The sequence below is a fragment of the Stegastes partitus genome, unplaced genomic scaffold, assembly GCF_000690725.1.
Source record: "Stegastes partitus isolate 25-593 unplaced genomic scaffold, Stegastes_partitus-1.0.2 Scaffold110, whole genome shotgun sequence".
NCBI classification, from domain to species: Eukaryota; Metazoa; Chordata; class Actinopteri; family Pomacentridae; genus Stegastes; species Stegastes partitus.
The window spans coordinates 208,040-220,495 of NW_007577841.1; the positions used below are offsets into that span (position 1 = coordinate 208,040).

Genomic DNA, 12,456 nt, shown 5'->3' on the forward strand with positions numbered 1-12,456 from the left:
CCTCTATTTTGGGAGAAAAAGAAAACAAGATTTGATATTTTGGTTCTAATCCTTATTTGCTTTTAGGAGTGGTATGTGGCTCTGGTAAAGTCTCAGTGCTGCCTTCATGGAGACGTTTCCCTGTTGGAGACGACAGAACTTCTTACCAAACTACCTCCTGCTGATCTCTTCAACATCATGAGCTGCAAGGTAATGAAGCTTGTGATTTGTGGACAATCTGCTTTACCACCTGAGCCACAGTTGCTGCAGTGCTCAAGACAGAAATGATAAATGTGAATTTATCAATTTATTTACAACTGCAGCGTATTGCATGATTTCATAATATATTAACATGTGAACTTGGATTTCTGTCATGTCTTCCCAGGAGTTTAACCTTAGCCTGTTGTGTCCATGCCTGAGTATGGGAGTGCAGCGGTTAGCGCGAGGTCAGGGGTCACTTTTGTTGGAGACAGCTTTGCAGGTGACCCTTGAGCAACTAGCAGGGGTCACCGGGTCACTTCCTGCCCCACACCAGTCCTTCCTGCCACCGCCCCAAACCCAACCCTACTGGAGCCAATTGGGTGACGTGTATGGTAAGAGTGGGAAGGAGGGGCAGCATGAGTCAAATGGATAGATTTTAACACCGTCTGTTGAAGTCTGTCTCATACAACCAGGAAGTTTGTGTTTTCTGACCCTTATTTTTTTTTTTCTTTCTCTGTACAATCCGCTTTGTTACACTGTCTCTTTCAGACCAGCCAGGTTTCTATCCCAGGGTTTTGTCACTCTGCAGAGCACTGTCTCAGTATCTGCTGAGTGTGAGCCAGCTGCCTTCTTCACTACATATTCCCTCTGACAAAGAGCACCTCATCACCACTTTTACTTGCACTGCTGCTGAGGTAAAAGACCATATATTAAACCTGTTATGTGCATTAGCCTGCTGAGTGCTCTGGATGGTGCTCTTAAACAAGTCAAACTCATCAAAAAGAAAGCATTTTTGTAGCTCAATATATTTAATCATCTTACCTTACCAATTTAGTGTTATGGTATCAGGGCTTTGTATCCACAGCATGTAAATAATGTAGCACCTTATTCTTCCCACTCTTTGACCAGGTTGTAGTGTGGCGCCTGCTCCAGGACCACTTGCCTCTGAGTGTGGACCTGCAGTGGGCTCTGTCCTGCCTGTGTCTGGCTTTGCAGCAGCCCTGCGTCTGGAACAAACTCTCCACCCCAGAGTACTCCACACACACCTGCTCCCTCATCTACTGCCTACGCCTCATTATTGTTGCAGGTAATGAGGGTGGCATGATACATTTGTACATGCCTTAAGCATTGTCAAATGCCATGACTGTATTGAGTCTTCAAGTTTTTGTCGATTCTCTGCTGATCAAACTTTTTTTCCTTGGCTTCCCAGTGGCTGTCAGTCCTGGCGACCAGCTGCTGCATCCAGAGAAGAAAAAGACAAAAGAAGATAGAGACGCTGAAGGAGACCAAGTGGACTCGGCACATGCTAACCGTGAGAAATCATTTAGAAATTGAGTCAAATTGCTGGGTTGTTGTCTGTAGTGTTTGTTTTTCAATGCTTGGTCCTGCCACTCCACTTGATGCTTATGATGCAGTTTCTTTGTTGTGTTGTTGGTCTCAAGTGAAAGCTTTAGGGGAACGTAAACATTTCTCTGTGTTGCAGACATGTGCGAGTGGCAAGCATGTGAGATCATGGCAGAGCTGGTGGAGGGCCTGCAGAGCGTCCTTTCTCTGGGTCACCATAGAAACTGTGTATTTCCGGCTTTTCTCACACCAACATTGCGCAACATTGTTATCAGTCTGTCACGGCTGCCTCTGGTCAACAGTTACACCAGAGTACCTCCACTGGTCAGTATTTAAAAGAAACAGTGCTCACTGTTCAGATACATGAATGTATTAGTGTATTTATTTAAATGCGTTGTGTGTTTAGGTTTGGAAACTGGGCTGGTCCCCTCAGCCAGGAGGAGAGTTTGGAACAACGCTGCCAGAGATCCCTGTGGACTTCTTGCAGGAAAAGGATGTCTTTAGAGAGTTTCTCTACCGCATCAACACACTAGGTATAAAAGTACTCAGATACACTTAAAAAATTGACTTTTCGTCACTACGCCTACTCACACTGTACAGTATCTCATCACATTTATCCAATTTTACTGTTTAATTAAAATTTTTTCTGATAATTTTGCTCTGAATGTGAAACATTTTCTCATCTGAACTGGCTACATTTGCTTGCTGTTTAGGCTGGAGCAGCAGGACTCAGTTTGAGGAGACCTGGGCCACTCTGCTGGGGGTGCTGGTCACCCAACCAATCACTATGGACCAGGAGGAGGAGACACAGCAGGAGGTATGCACACAACCAGAAAAAAAATCACTCAAAACATGCTGTCTGATTATAGTGGTCATAAAACTACAAACCTCATCACTTGTGCATATGGAAGCAAGCATCTATGTATTTCATTCAGACGTCCATAGGTGATTGCATGCTAAATATGTTGTGACTCCAGAGAAACACTGCAATACTGCAATAAGTTGTGGTAAAATTCCTCATTCTCCCTACTTGCTGTTCCCATCATCTGTATTTTCTTATCCGTTTGTCTCTAGGAGGACTTGGAGCGTACCCAGTTGAATGTGCTAGCAGTGCAGGCCATCACCAGCCTGGTGCTGAGTGCCATGACCCTACCCACCGCTGGCAACCCTGCAGTCAGCTGTCTGGAACAGCAGCCCCGCAACAAGAGCCTCAAAGCCCTGGAAACACGGTAGCTTTGCGGCTGTTATCTGTGTACTGTGTGGAAGCCCTAAAATAAGCACGTGGTGAATAGATTATTTGTCTGTGTGTGTGCGCCCAGGTTTGGAAGGAAACTTGCAGTGATTAGGGGTGAAGTGGAGAGAGAGATCCAGGCTCTTGTATCAAAGAGAGACAATGTCCATACACACCACCCATACCACGCCTGGGACCCTGTGCCCTCACTGTCAGCAGCCTCTGCAGGTAACAGGCAAACTGCATTCACACATCTCTTAACTCCAGCTCCTCCACTGACAAATACCGCTTGTTTAATTTGTTTGTAATAACCTTCTTGCTTATATTTGTTTCAGCAGGTACGCTGATCAGCCATGAGAAACTGCTGCTTCAGATTAACACAGAGAGGGAGATGGGCAACATGGATTACAAACTGGGGCAGGTAAGAGAAGCATGAGAGATAGGAAGTAATGGTGGGATGCTTGAGAAACATGTTGGATGAAGCTTTTAAAGTCAGTACCTAATGTGCATTTCATTTGGAATTTTGCCCACCAGGTCTCCATCCATTCAGTGTGGTTGGGTAACAACATCACTCCTCTGAGGGAGGAAGAATGGGGTGAGGATGAGGAAGATGAGGCCGACACTCCAGCGCCCACCTCACCACCCATATCTCCAATTAACTCTAGGTCAGAGAGATAAACGCACAATTCCATGTTGTCTCATGTCTAAGGCACTAAGATAAGCATTCACACCTTCATCTACTCTCCTTGTTTGCTTTTAGGAAGCACCGTGCAGGGGTGGACATTCATTCATGTTCTCAGTTTCTCCTGGAGCTTTATAGCCAGTGGCTCATCCCTGGCTCTCCAAGCAACAGGAGGACCCCAACCATCCTCATCAGTGAAGTGGTCCGATCGGTGAGCTGAGATGCATGTGCTCCGTCATTATCTCATTTGTTCAGCCAGGCATCTGAGAGTTGTACTTTGAAGCAAATTTGACGTAGCTGGGCTTTCTTTACATAAGCCGGGTCGACAAAATCTAAAATCGGAATCGGAAATAATATCACAAGGGTGGTTATCAACTTTCTTTTTTAACCCAGGGTTTCTCCTTCTGGCTCCGTGTGCACTCCTGTAAAAGGGGGTGTTTGATGCATTATTTGATGCTTTCTCAGAAAATGGACTGATCTTGTGCCAACAACTTCAGTCTGTTTTTAAAAAAAAGTTAATAAGGGGAAAATTCAAAATTGCAAGGAAAGTCAAAATATATGTTATTGATTGAATAATCTGTGATGACTAATCAATTTTCTAATCAGTGCTCTGTTAGCTGCAGTAGCAGCAGTGTAAATCAGCACCAAACACAGACACATTCATACATTTTCTGCATTACCAACTGAATACATGTAGGTTCCCATGGTAACACAATCCAATTTGCCTCCAGTAACTACATGGATTTGTTCAGTGGCATTACTAATGTGCTAGCCTAACATGTTTGCAGACATAACTTATTCCCTGAGCTGAAAATCTATGTCATTCAGAGAAAATATGGTCAACTAAAGAGCTGATGAAAGGATGGTGCTTCTCATAGCCAATGTAAATGCCAAACAGAACCTGAACAGAATGTTTTCTGAAGCAGGTTAGCTGTGCAGCTTCAGTTACCATGGTGATTGAGTAAAGTTAAAAGAGAGCCACTTTCCTGACATTGAAAATTCTACCGTTTGGCTCAACTTATTTTGCTTTCCCTTGATCTGGCTTCATAGTACAGCCCCCTGTTCGTTCACATGAGTAAAGGATTGTCTCCTGTTCTTTGAAACTAAACTGTTTCACCCAAGCATATTCTCAGAGACTGTATGACCCTCTCCTCTTCCATTCTGATACATTAAACAATTATTTGAGGGGGAATAGTCCCTGCTGAACTTGGCCCCTCTTGTGTCTCTTTTGCTCACCTTTCTCTGCAGCTGCTGGCGGTGTCAGACCTGTTCACAGAGAGGAACCAGTTTGACATGATGTTTTCCACCCTGATGGAACTGCAGAAGCTCCACCCACCAGAGGACGAGATCCTCAATCAGTACCTGGTACCTGCCATCTGCAAGGCGGCTGCTGTTTTGGGCATGGTGAGTGGAGCTGTGTGTGATGGAACACCTGATGTGGGGGAAGGATGTGTGTAGCAGTGGTGTACTATTAACCCCGATGCTCTGACAACATATAAAACTGTTTAAATGTTCATTTCAGGACAAAGCAATAGCCGAGCCTGTGTGCCGCCTGTTGGAGACGACCCTGCGCAGCACCCACCTGCCCAGCCGCATGGGGGCCCTGCATGGGGTGCTTTACGTGTTGGAGTGTGACCTGCTAGATGATACAGCCAAACAGCTCATCCCCACCGTCTCTGAGTACCTTCTATCCAACCTCAGGGCTATCGCTCAGTAAGTATGGCTCTCATCTTCTAGTATCAAACGCACGCAGACATTGACCTCATTTCATCTCCTAATGAGCTGAATAGATGATGAAAGAGCCTTAGGGAGCCAATGTCTTTAATGTCAGTGTGTGAATCCCCCCACCCCTTCACCGTAAGAGGATCGTTGCATCAATTAGTTGTTATCCTGCTTAATAGGGTGATTGGTGAGTGCAGTGCAACTTTTGGCCTCTAGGTGCTGCCTTTGGCATTTCAGAAAATCACTTACTGGCCTTTCTATTTCACCAGCTAATTGTTATCTTGTCCGCTCGCTGTGTGTCTCCTGTTTCTGCCCTGCAGCTGTGTGAACCTGCATAACCAGCAGCACGTGTTGGTGATGTGCGCGGTGGCCTTTTACATGATGGAGAACTACCCTCTGGATGTAGGAGCTGAGTTCATGGCTGGAGTTATACAGGTAAGGAAAAATGGAGGAAAGCAAACCCGTATGTGTATCACATATTACACAATAGAATGAACATTTATAATTAAATAGACCTGTCCAGGGTGTCCCCAGCCTTCGCCCTAAGTCAGCTGGGATAGGCTCCAGCCCACCCGCGACCCTAATGAGGATTAAGCAGTGTATAGATAATGGATGGATATATATATACACACACATATATATACACTCTATAAAACATTTGTATTGGTTCTTGAAACCTAAAAGAGCAGTCCAGTTGCTTTTTACTGAAGCTCCTAAAACTTATCTATGCCTGATGGTAAGAGAACCAAAATTCTAGACACATTAAATACAAGTTCTACATCCTAAATTTGTTTGCCCTTAGGGTAGTATACATCCTTTCTGTTTTTTTCCTAGAAGCTTCAGTAGTTTTCTCCTCATTTTAATCAAGTCTACCTCTCTGAGTTCTGTTTTCTGTTCTTTCTGTCTTGCTTCGATCTCCTTCCAGTTGTGCGGTGTGATGGTGTCAGCCAGTGAGGACTCCACTCCCTCCGTCATCTATCACTGCGTGCTCCGTGGTCTGGAGCGCCTCCTTCTGTCCGAGCAGTTGTCACGTGTGGACGGAGAAGCGCTGGTCAAACTGAGCGTGGACCGAGTCAACATGCCGTCGCCACACAGAGCCATGGCTGCCCTCGGCCTCATGCTTACCTGCATGTATACCGGTAAGAAGAAAGGCTTAAACATGGCTGCTCACTTAAACATCCATCAAAAATGTGTTGCATGCTGGCTTACTCACTGGCATGGACAACGTTAGGACTGGTGCTACCATTATTGCTCCTGTGACTGACCTTCACAAAGAGCTGCACACCTGCTATAACATCATGCTGGCTGACTAACACACCTGCATGGACACTGATGCAGTACTCTTAAGTTACACATTCAGACTTGACTAATACATACCTGCTTTGCCCCTGTATGATTGTGTCCTATTTCTTCCCTGTGCTTTCGTCCTAAACCCCATCCTTTGTAACAGCATGTAAGATGTAGTGTTGTCCCTGCACTAAGCTGTGAAGTGACCCCTTCACTTCTTACACATTATAGGGTTTGTTTTAGTTTTGATCAGTAAGAAATAAATGTAGAGGGCAGTAATGTAGCTAACATAATAAACAACATTGCTTCTTTCCAGTTTCAATCTTGGTATTCTTTACTGGAGTTACTTAACTCATATCTGACAGTGACTGAAATGAAGCAGAATGTGTTGAGAAGGGAGAACTAGGGCAATCTAAATAATAGGGTAGAAATGTAATGCTGCCCTTAAGCCTACTGAAATACTACCACAATAGCTTATGCATGATTGTGCATGCCATTACAGCGATAATATTTTTACTGCACTTTTACATTTAAATAAAAAAAAACAAACACTGCTTTCTCTTCCATGTTGTCACATTCATGCCTTTTTTTTACTGCCAGAGTTACAAATCTGCCCTTTTTACACCCACTACCAGCAGTACCGTTCACATCTACATGTACTCTCATTCGTTAGGTCTCTCTACAGCATAACAAACCTTTAAAAACTCCAACGTCTTTCATTTAACATTTAATACACCTGCTTGCTTCCTGCATGTGATGCATATTGTATACATACCTCCGGTGTACCCTACCTCTAACCCTTACGTTGGCCCCTACTAACTTTAGCAACTCTTAGCATGTTATTGTCCATATGCTAACAGCCTAAATAACATTTCTTTGTTGCTAAGACCTAGCCAGCAGAACCTTTGAATAAACCCTGGCTCTTGCAAATATACACCGACTTATGACTTTCTGCGCATTTCTCCTGTGCTGTATGTGCAAGCTAAAGCACATTCAGGTCACAGAGGCTAATCTAGAATGTGATGTACCCAGGAAACATGGCCTTGAAAACCTGCAATACTTTCAGCACCAGTCACTTATAGAAAACCTTAAGAATTTCATGTGATTCATTTTGAAATGGTAGCTCCCAGAAATTCACCAATTTTCTGTTTGAGGTCAACAAAATTCTGATCTGAATCTTGTGATGTGAGTGTCCGGACTTCCAGTCTAACCTTTACCCCACTGGTTCGACCGGTGCCACCCCCCCCTCTCGTCTTCTCAGCGGTGCTTGCGTCGGGTTCAGACGTGACAGGGGTTAGAGGTCAGGTTGACTCTGGCTCTGCTGTTGCGGAGGCGGTGGGCGTCACGGCGGGTCATGTTGGTTTCTCCTCAGGCAAGGAGAAAGCCAGCCCTGCCAGCCGCCCTGCCCACTCTGACCCCCAGGCCCCAGACAGCGAGTCAATCATTGTTGCCATGGAGAGGGTCTCTGTGCTCTTCGACAGGTACATACTCCTCTGCGCACCCTTCATTATAATACGAAAAATTCACACAGCATTTGTAATCAGACCATACACTTGAAACTTTTACTTTCCAGCTATTCTTTTTTTTACTTTTAGGCCTTGACTTCTGCAGGTTTGTAGAGTTCAGAAATAAGTTGATTGTGGCAGCACATGGAGTTTTTAGACAAACGGTATCTTACGTTTCCTATCCTCATTTGCTCTGCTGGGGTTTCCTGTTTGCAGGATTAGGAAGGGTTTACCCAGCGAGGCTCGCGTGGTGTCCAGGATTCTGCCTCAGTTCCTGGATGACTTCTTCCCACCACAGGACGTCATGAACAAGGTCATCGGAGAGTTCCTGTCCAATCAGCAACCTTACCCTCAATTCATGGCCACCGTCGTCTACAAGGTAAGCAGCTGGACATAGGTGCGTACATATAAAGGAATCAGCCATTTGTGCCTGCATGGGATCCAAGCAAAGCAGGCTTTTTTTTCTTTTTTTTTTTAAATGTCAAAATTACACCATTTATTAGAGATAGAAACTGTAAAAACAGAGTAAGTTGACTTTTAACTTTCTGAACGTCCTTGAACTGACTGTGTTACTTTCTAAGCTTAAAATCATGATATCTCATTAATCTTTATTCTATAAGTCTCATTTTGGTGCAACCAAGAAGCCATTAGTGACATGGCTGCAACCAAGAATCAAGTGATAAAAATTCAGGGACTGCAGGTTGTTTACACAGAGTAGATCAATACAAGTATGGAGTTGAATTAAAATGCAATGAGTAAAATATCTACTGTATGTAGAGCCATGTTTTTTCTCCAGTGTTGGTTAACACCTGTGGGCACCTGGAAAAATGTTGGCCATGTTTATTCCAGTTCTTTTTTTTTTTTTTTTGTATGGCATTTATGGCATTATAACTTTGTTATGCTGCACAAAATGTGTTTTTGAATCCAATCTTCTTAAAGCTACGATTGTACAGTTTTTATAGAGTTTTATAGACTTTATATTGCAGTGATAAATGAGCTCACGGTGACTGAAAACAAGACAGAATCAAAAACACCCAGAGTTATCTTCAGTAAGCAAAGAATTTCAATTAAATCAAGTGTTTAATTCTACTTGATGTCTTGTTTTGACTGTTTTTTTTCTGTTGTACAATATCAAGTAGAAGCAAAGATGATGGGTTCCAGTTATTTTCACGGGAATGTAGGATAAAGAATAACTCAGAGATCAGTGCAGTTAGTAGAATTGCCTCAGAGCAAATCATTCCCAAATGTTTGTGTTGAAAGGGGACTTATCCTTCACCTTCTAAATGTTAACTTTTGTTGTGCTTTGATTTTGCAAAAACAAGTCTAAATCTGGCAAACTCATTTCTGGAAAACAGCTTCTGAGAGTCGGCTCCTATGAGGTGTATTTCTTGCCTCAGATTGATTTTAAACTCACTTTCGGATGGTTATTTGATATTTCACTGAATAGCAGTTATTTCTTTCAATTTGAAAACTGAAATCAAATCTGACAGCCAAGTGAGTGTCTCAGGGAAGGAGAGCACTTGTGAGTCATCCAATGTACTGTTATCAGAAAATACTCACGTCATCGCCAGACCACAATCAGCAACTGAGGTTTTGTGGGAAAAAAATACCAAATGGACATCTGATTTTCTTTTTGTCTTTCAATACTTCAACTGAAGCACTTTTTAGTAGAAATTTGATGGTTCTTACCAAGTAATGGATCTTGTCCTTGTGTAATTTTGTTAAAGTTTCCCCTCTTTCACTCCTGCCTTTCCGTCTGCTGTGCATTCATATTCAGGTTTTCCAGACACTCCATGCTACAGGCCAGTCTTCCATGGTGCGAGACTGGGTGCTGCTGTCTTTGTCCAACTTCACACAGAGGACACCAGTGGCCATGGCCATGTGGAGCCTCTCCTGCTTCTTTGTCTCTGCTTCCACCTCCCAGTGGATCTCAGCTCTGTATCCTTAAATAGAAATATGTTGGTTAGGCTTTTGTATTTAGTGGCATATAGGTGTAAATGCTACAGATTTGTCATTGCTCACCAACCGGTGTGGTATCCTATCCTTAACTCCAGCTGCTTTTAACCAGACTGCCACATGTGATCAGCCGAATGGGCTCCAGTGAGGTGGTGGACGTCAACCTGTTCTGCTTGGTGGCCATGGATTTCTACCGACACCAGATTGACGAGGAGCTGGACCGCAGGGCTTTCCAGTCTGTCTTTGAGACCGTGGCATCGCCAGACAGCCCTTATTACCAGCTGCTGGGCTGTCTGCAGTCAATCCACCAGGATACATCGCTCTGAGGGCAGTGGACTGAGACGCCAGAGGGAAGGAAGCACGGGGAGAAAAGTGGATTAGAATGAGATGTGGTAGGGTGAGAAATTAGATCTCCATGTACACTTCCCCTATGAGTTGTTATGGCGCGAAAGAACAGAATGTTTTATTAGAAAAACCTACTGTAGCCTCATCCTTACCCCCGCCTTGTCACTGATATGAAATAAGTAGAACTACTGAACTCACCAGGATGATTTCAGTGGATGAACAGAGGAAGAAATATGAATCCAGTGTTAAGGTTTATGTTAAATGTAAATGGGGCAGTCTCTGAATAGGAAGAGTGAGCTCCTGCATCTATATGAAGGACAGTGGCTGCAAAACTGTGGTTCAGCCCACAAACAACCCCCTGCTCCTCCCCGGACCGATCCTCAAGACATGACAGCACCTTGAACACTTCCTACCCAGCACCTTTTATCAAAAAAAAATATATAAAGATAACGTTAATCAAACACAAAATTGGATTTGTTTATTTTCCTGTGAGGACTTGCTTGAGTATTGTGATGTCAGTAAAATAAAACAGACAAAAAAATAGAAAATGGAAAGTATTTACTATATTTAAAGTTTCAATGCATCTATTTTTCAGTGAGTTTTGTTAAAGAGTGCTTTAGGTCTGACTAGGATGCTGACGCAAAAGAGTCAGACATGCCTGCTCAATGTTGTCAATAATTAGTATATTTGGAGACCTTTTTATATTTAAGTTAGTTGTGGTCATTCTGAGACACAGTTGTTAAATAGTAGAATATTGTATGTGTAAGAATGATCACTAATAGCCATAGTCTTTTTTTTTTTTTTTTTTCACGAGAAGCAGATGATTGCAGTTGTTTGTCACTGCAGAAAGTGCGACTCATTTCTGCAAGTTGCTGCAACTATTCTGGATGTTATATTGAGAAGGCAGAGAACTACACCTGTATGTACTGAGCAGTGGAAAAGAAATCACACTTTCTGCCACGATTCCAAATTCATACATAATTTTAACTGTTTACGGGCCCATATATCTACACCTAAATAACTGTCAAGCAAGAAAAATACCAAAATTTCAGTGATGTTGTCTTCTTTTTTTTAACCAGTAGCAGGGGAGGGAGGGAAAAGCATTTCCTCTGATGATTTTATGGTAATGCTTATGTCTTGTCTTGTCTTCTTTTTTTTCTTTTCTTTGCAATCTTGTATGCTCCCCGGTTCACCTGAATGATTCCACCAATCCATTTCTTGTACTTTTTTAATTCTCAGGATGTAAGATGTGATTACATTATTGTTGTTGTAATAAGACTGGAAGTAATTTACAGTCCTCTTTGAATGGAGTGACCTTCGTATCTTGTAAAAAGTAATTGTATAGTAACAAGAAAGCCATGGTGCATGATAAAAATAAGGATTGTGTAAAGATAGGGAGGGGGGGGGCATAGACCGTTTGATAATGTGATGCCATTTTCTTTTGTCTTAACACACGTACACATGCACAAAAGAAAATGAAAAATCAGTGACTCAGCAGACCGCAGAATGCAGAAAGCTTCAAGCTTATAGTGTTTTATTAAAGACTTGACCTAGAGTTGCCTGGGAGCGTGCTGGGCTTCGTTACTCTGTACATACACTTGCCTTAGATAAAACACTGAATATGTATGTCCTGTACACTGAAGGCTTGAAAGCATGCTTACTGCTATTTTCTTGCATTGTCTTTAATACTGTATTTCCATGGGTACGGTTGCCATGACTGTTTGTGTGGAAGAGATGCAACACAATCCAAAGGGAGCTTTGTAACCTTAGCGACCAACAGCAGCTTTGACAAATCAACAGACGAGGAAGTGTAGCGAAGTGATGCCACGTCACAGCAGGAGTTTTTTTTCTGTTTTTGTTGAGCTTTAAATATCGTTTTTGTCTCGGTTTAAGATTGGTAAATATTTCATCATTCATAGTCTTTGTGCAGAATATTAAACACACACGGCACTTAAAAACTTGAAGTTCTTTTCATATTGATGTTAGGCGCTTTCTTGATATGCAATGAGTCCTGCAGTAAGTAAACATCACAAAGAGTTGGATGCTAAATATGTTACCACTTTTTCCAACTTTCAAGGCAATGACTGGTTTCCTTTGATCATGTCAAAATAATGTATTCACTCAATAAATGACTGAGTCCTCTGTTATTCCTCTGAAATTCCAATGTGAGGCCTCGCTGAAGCTGATTAAAGGATCCTAAATGA

General features: G+C 42.8%; 1 protein-coding gene across 10 annotated transcripts in view; it reads left to right on the forward strand.

Moving 5' to 3' along the window:
* htt (huntingtin) overlaps nt 1–12,456 on the forward strand; it is a 34,848-nt gene extending 22,392 nt beyond the window's left edge. For 4 of the 10 annotated variants that reach the window (XM_008277913.1, XM_008277916.1, XM_008277915.1 and 1 more), the window contains 21 exons: nt 67–189; nt 365–572; nt 730–875; nt 1,090–1,267; nt 1,391–1,492; nt 1,664–1,848; nt 1,931–2,057; nt 2,238–2,341; nt 2,599–2,753; nt 2,844–2,983; nt 3,091–3,176; nt 3,290–3,420; nt 3,516–3,648; nt 4,686–4,841; nt 4,960–5,150; nt 5,480–5,594; nt 6,085–6,298; nt 7,708–7,927; nt 8,168–8,330; nt 9,729–9,889; nt 10,020–12,456. In XM_008277913.1, coding sequence (XP_008276135.1) covers nt 67–189; nt 365–572; nt 730–875; nt 1,090–1,267; nt 1,391–1,492; nt 1,664–1,848; nt 1,931–2,057; nt 2,238–2,341; nt 2,599–2,753; nt 2,844–2,983; nt 3,091–3,176; nt 3,290–3,420; nt 3,516–3,648; nt 4,686–4,841; nt 4,960–5,150; nt 5,480–5,594; nt 6,085–6,298; nt 7,708–7,927; nt 8,168–8,330; nt 9,729–9,889; nt 10,020–10,233 — 3,252 coding nt within the window. In that variant the 3' untranslated portion in view covers nt 10,234–12,456. The remainder of the gene's footprint in view (nt 1–66; nt 190–364; nt 573–729; nt 876–1,089; nt 1,268–1,390; nt 1,493–1,663; nt 1,849–1,930; nt 2,058–2,237; nt 2,342–2,598; nt 2,754–2,843; nt 2,984–3,090; nt 3,177–3,289; nt 3,421–3,515; nt 3,649–4,685; nt 4,842–4,959; nt 5,151–5,479; nt 5,595–6,084; nt 6,299–7,707; nt 7,928–8,167; nt 8,331–9,728; nt 9,890–10,019) is intronic. The other 6 variants (XM_008277919.1, XM_008277922.1, XM_008277921.1 and 3 more) reach the window with 3 other exon arrangements.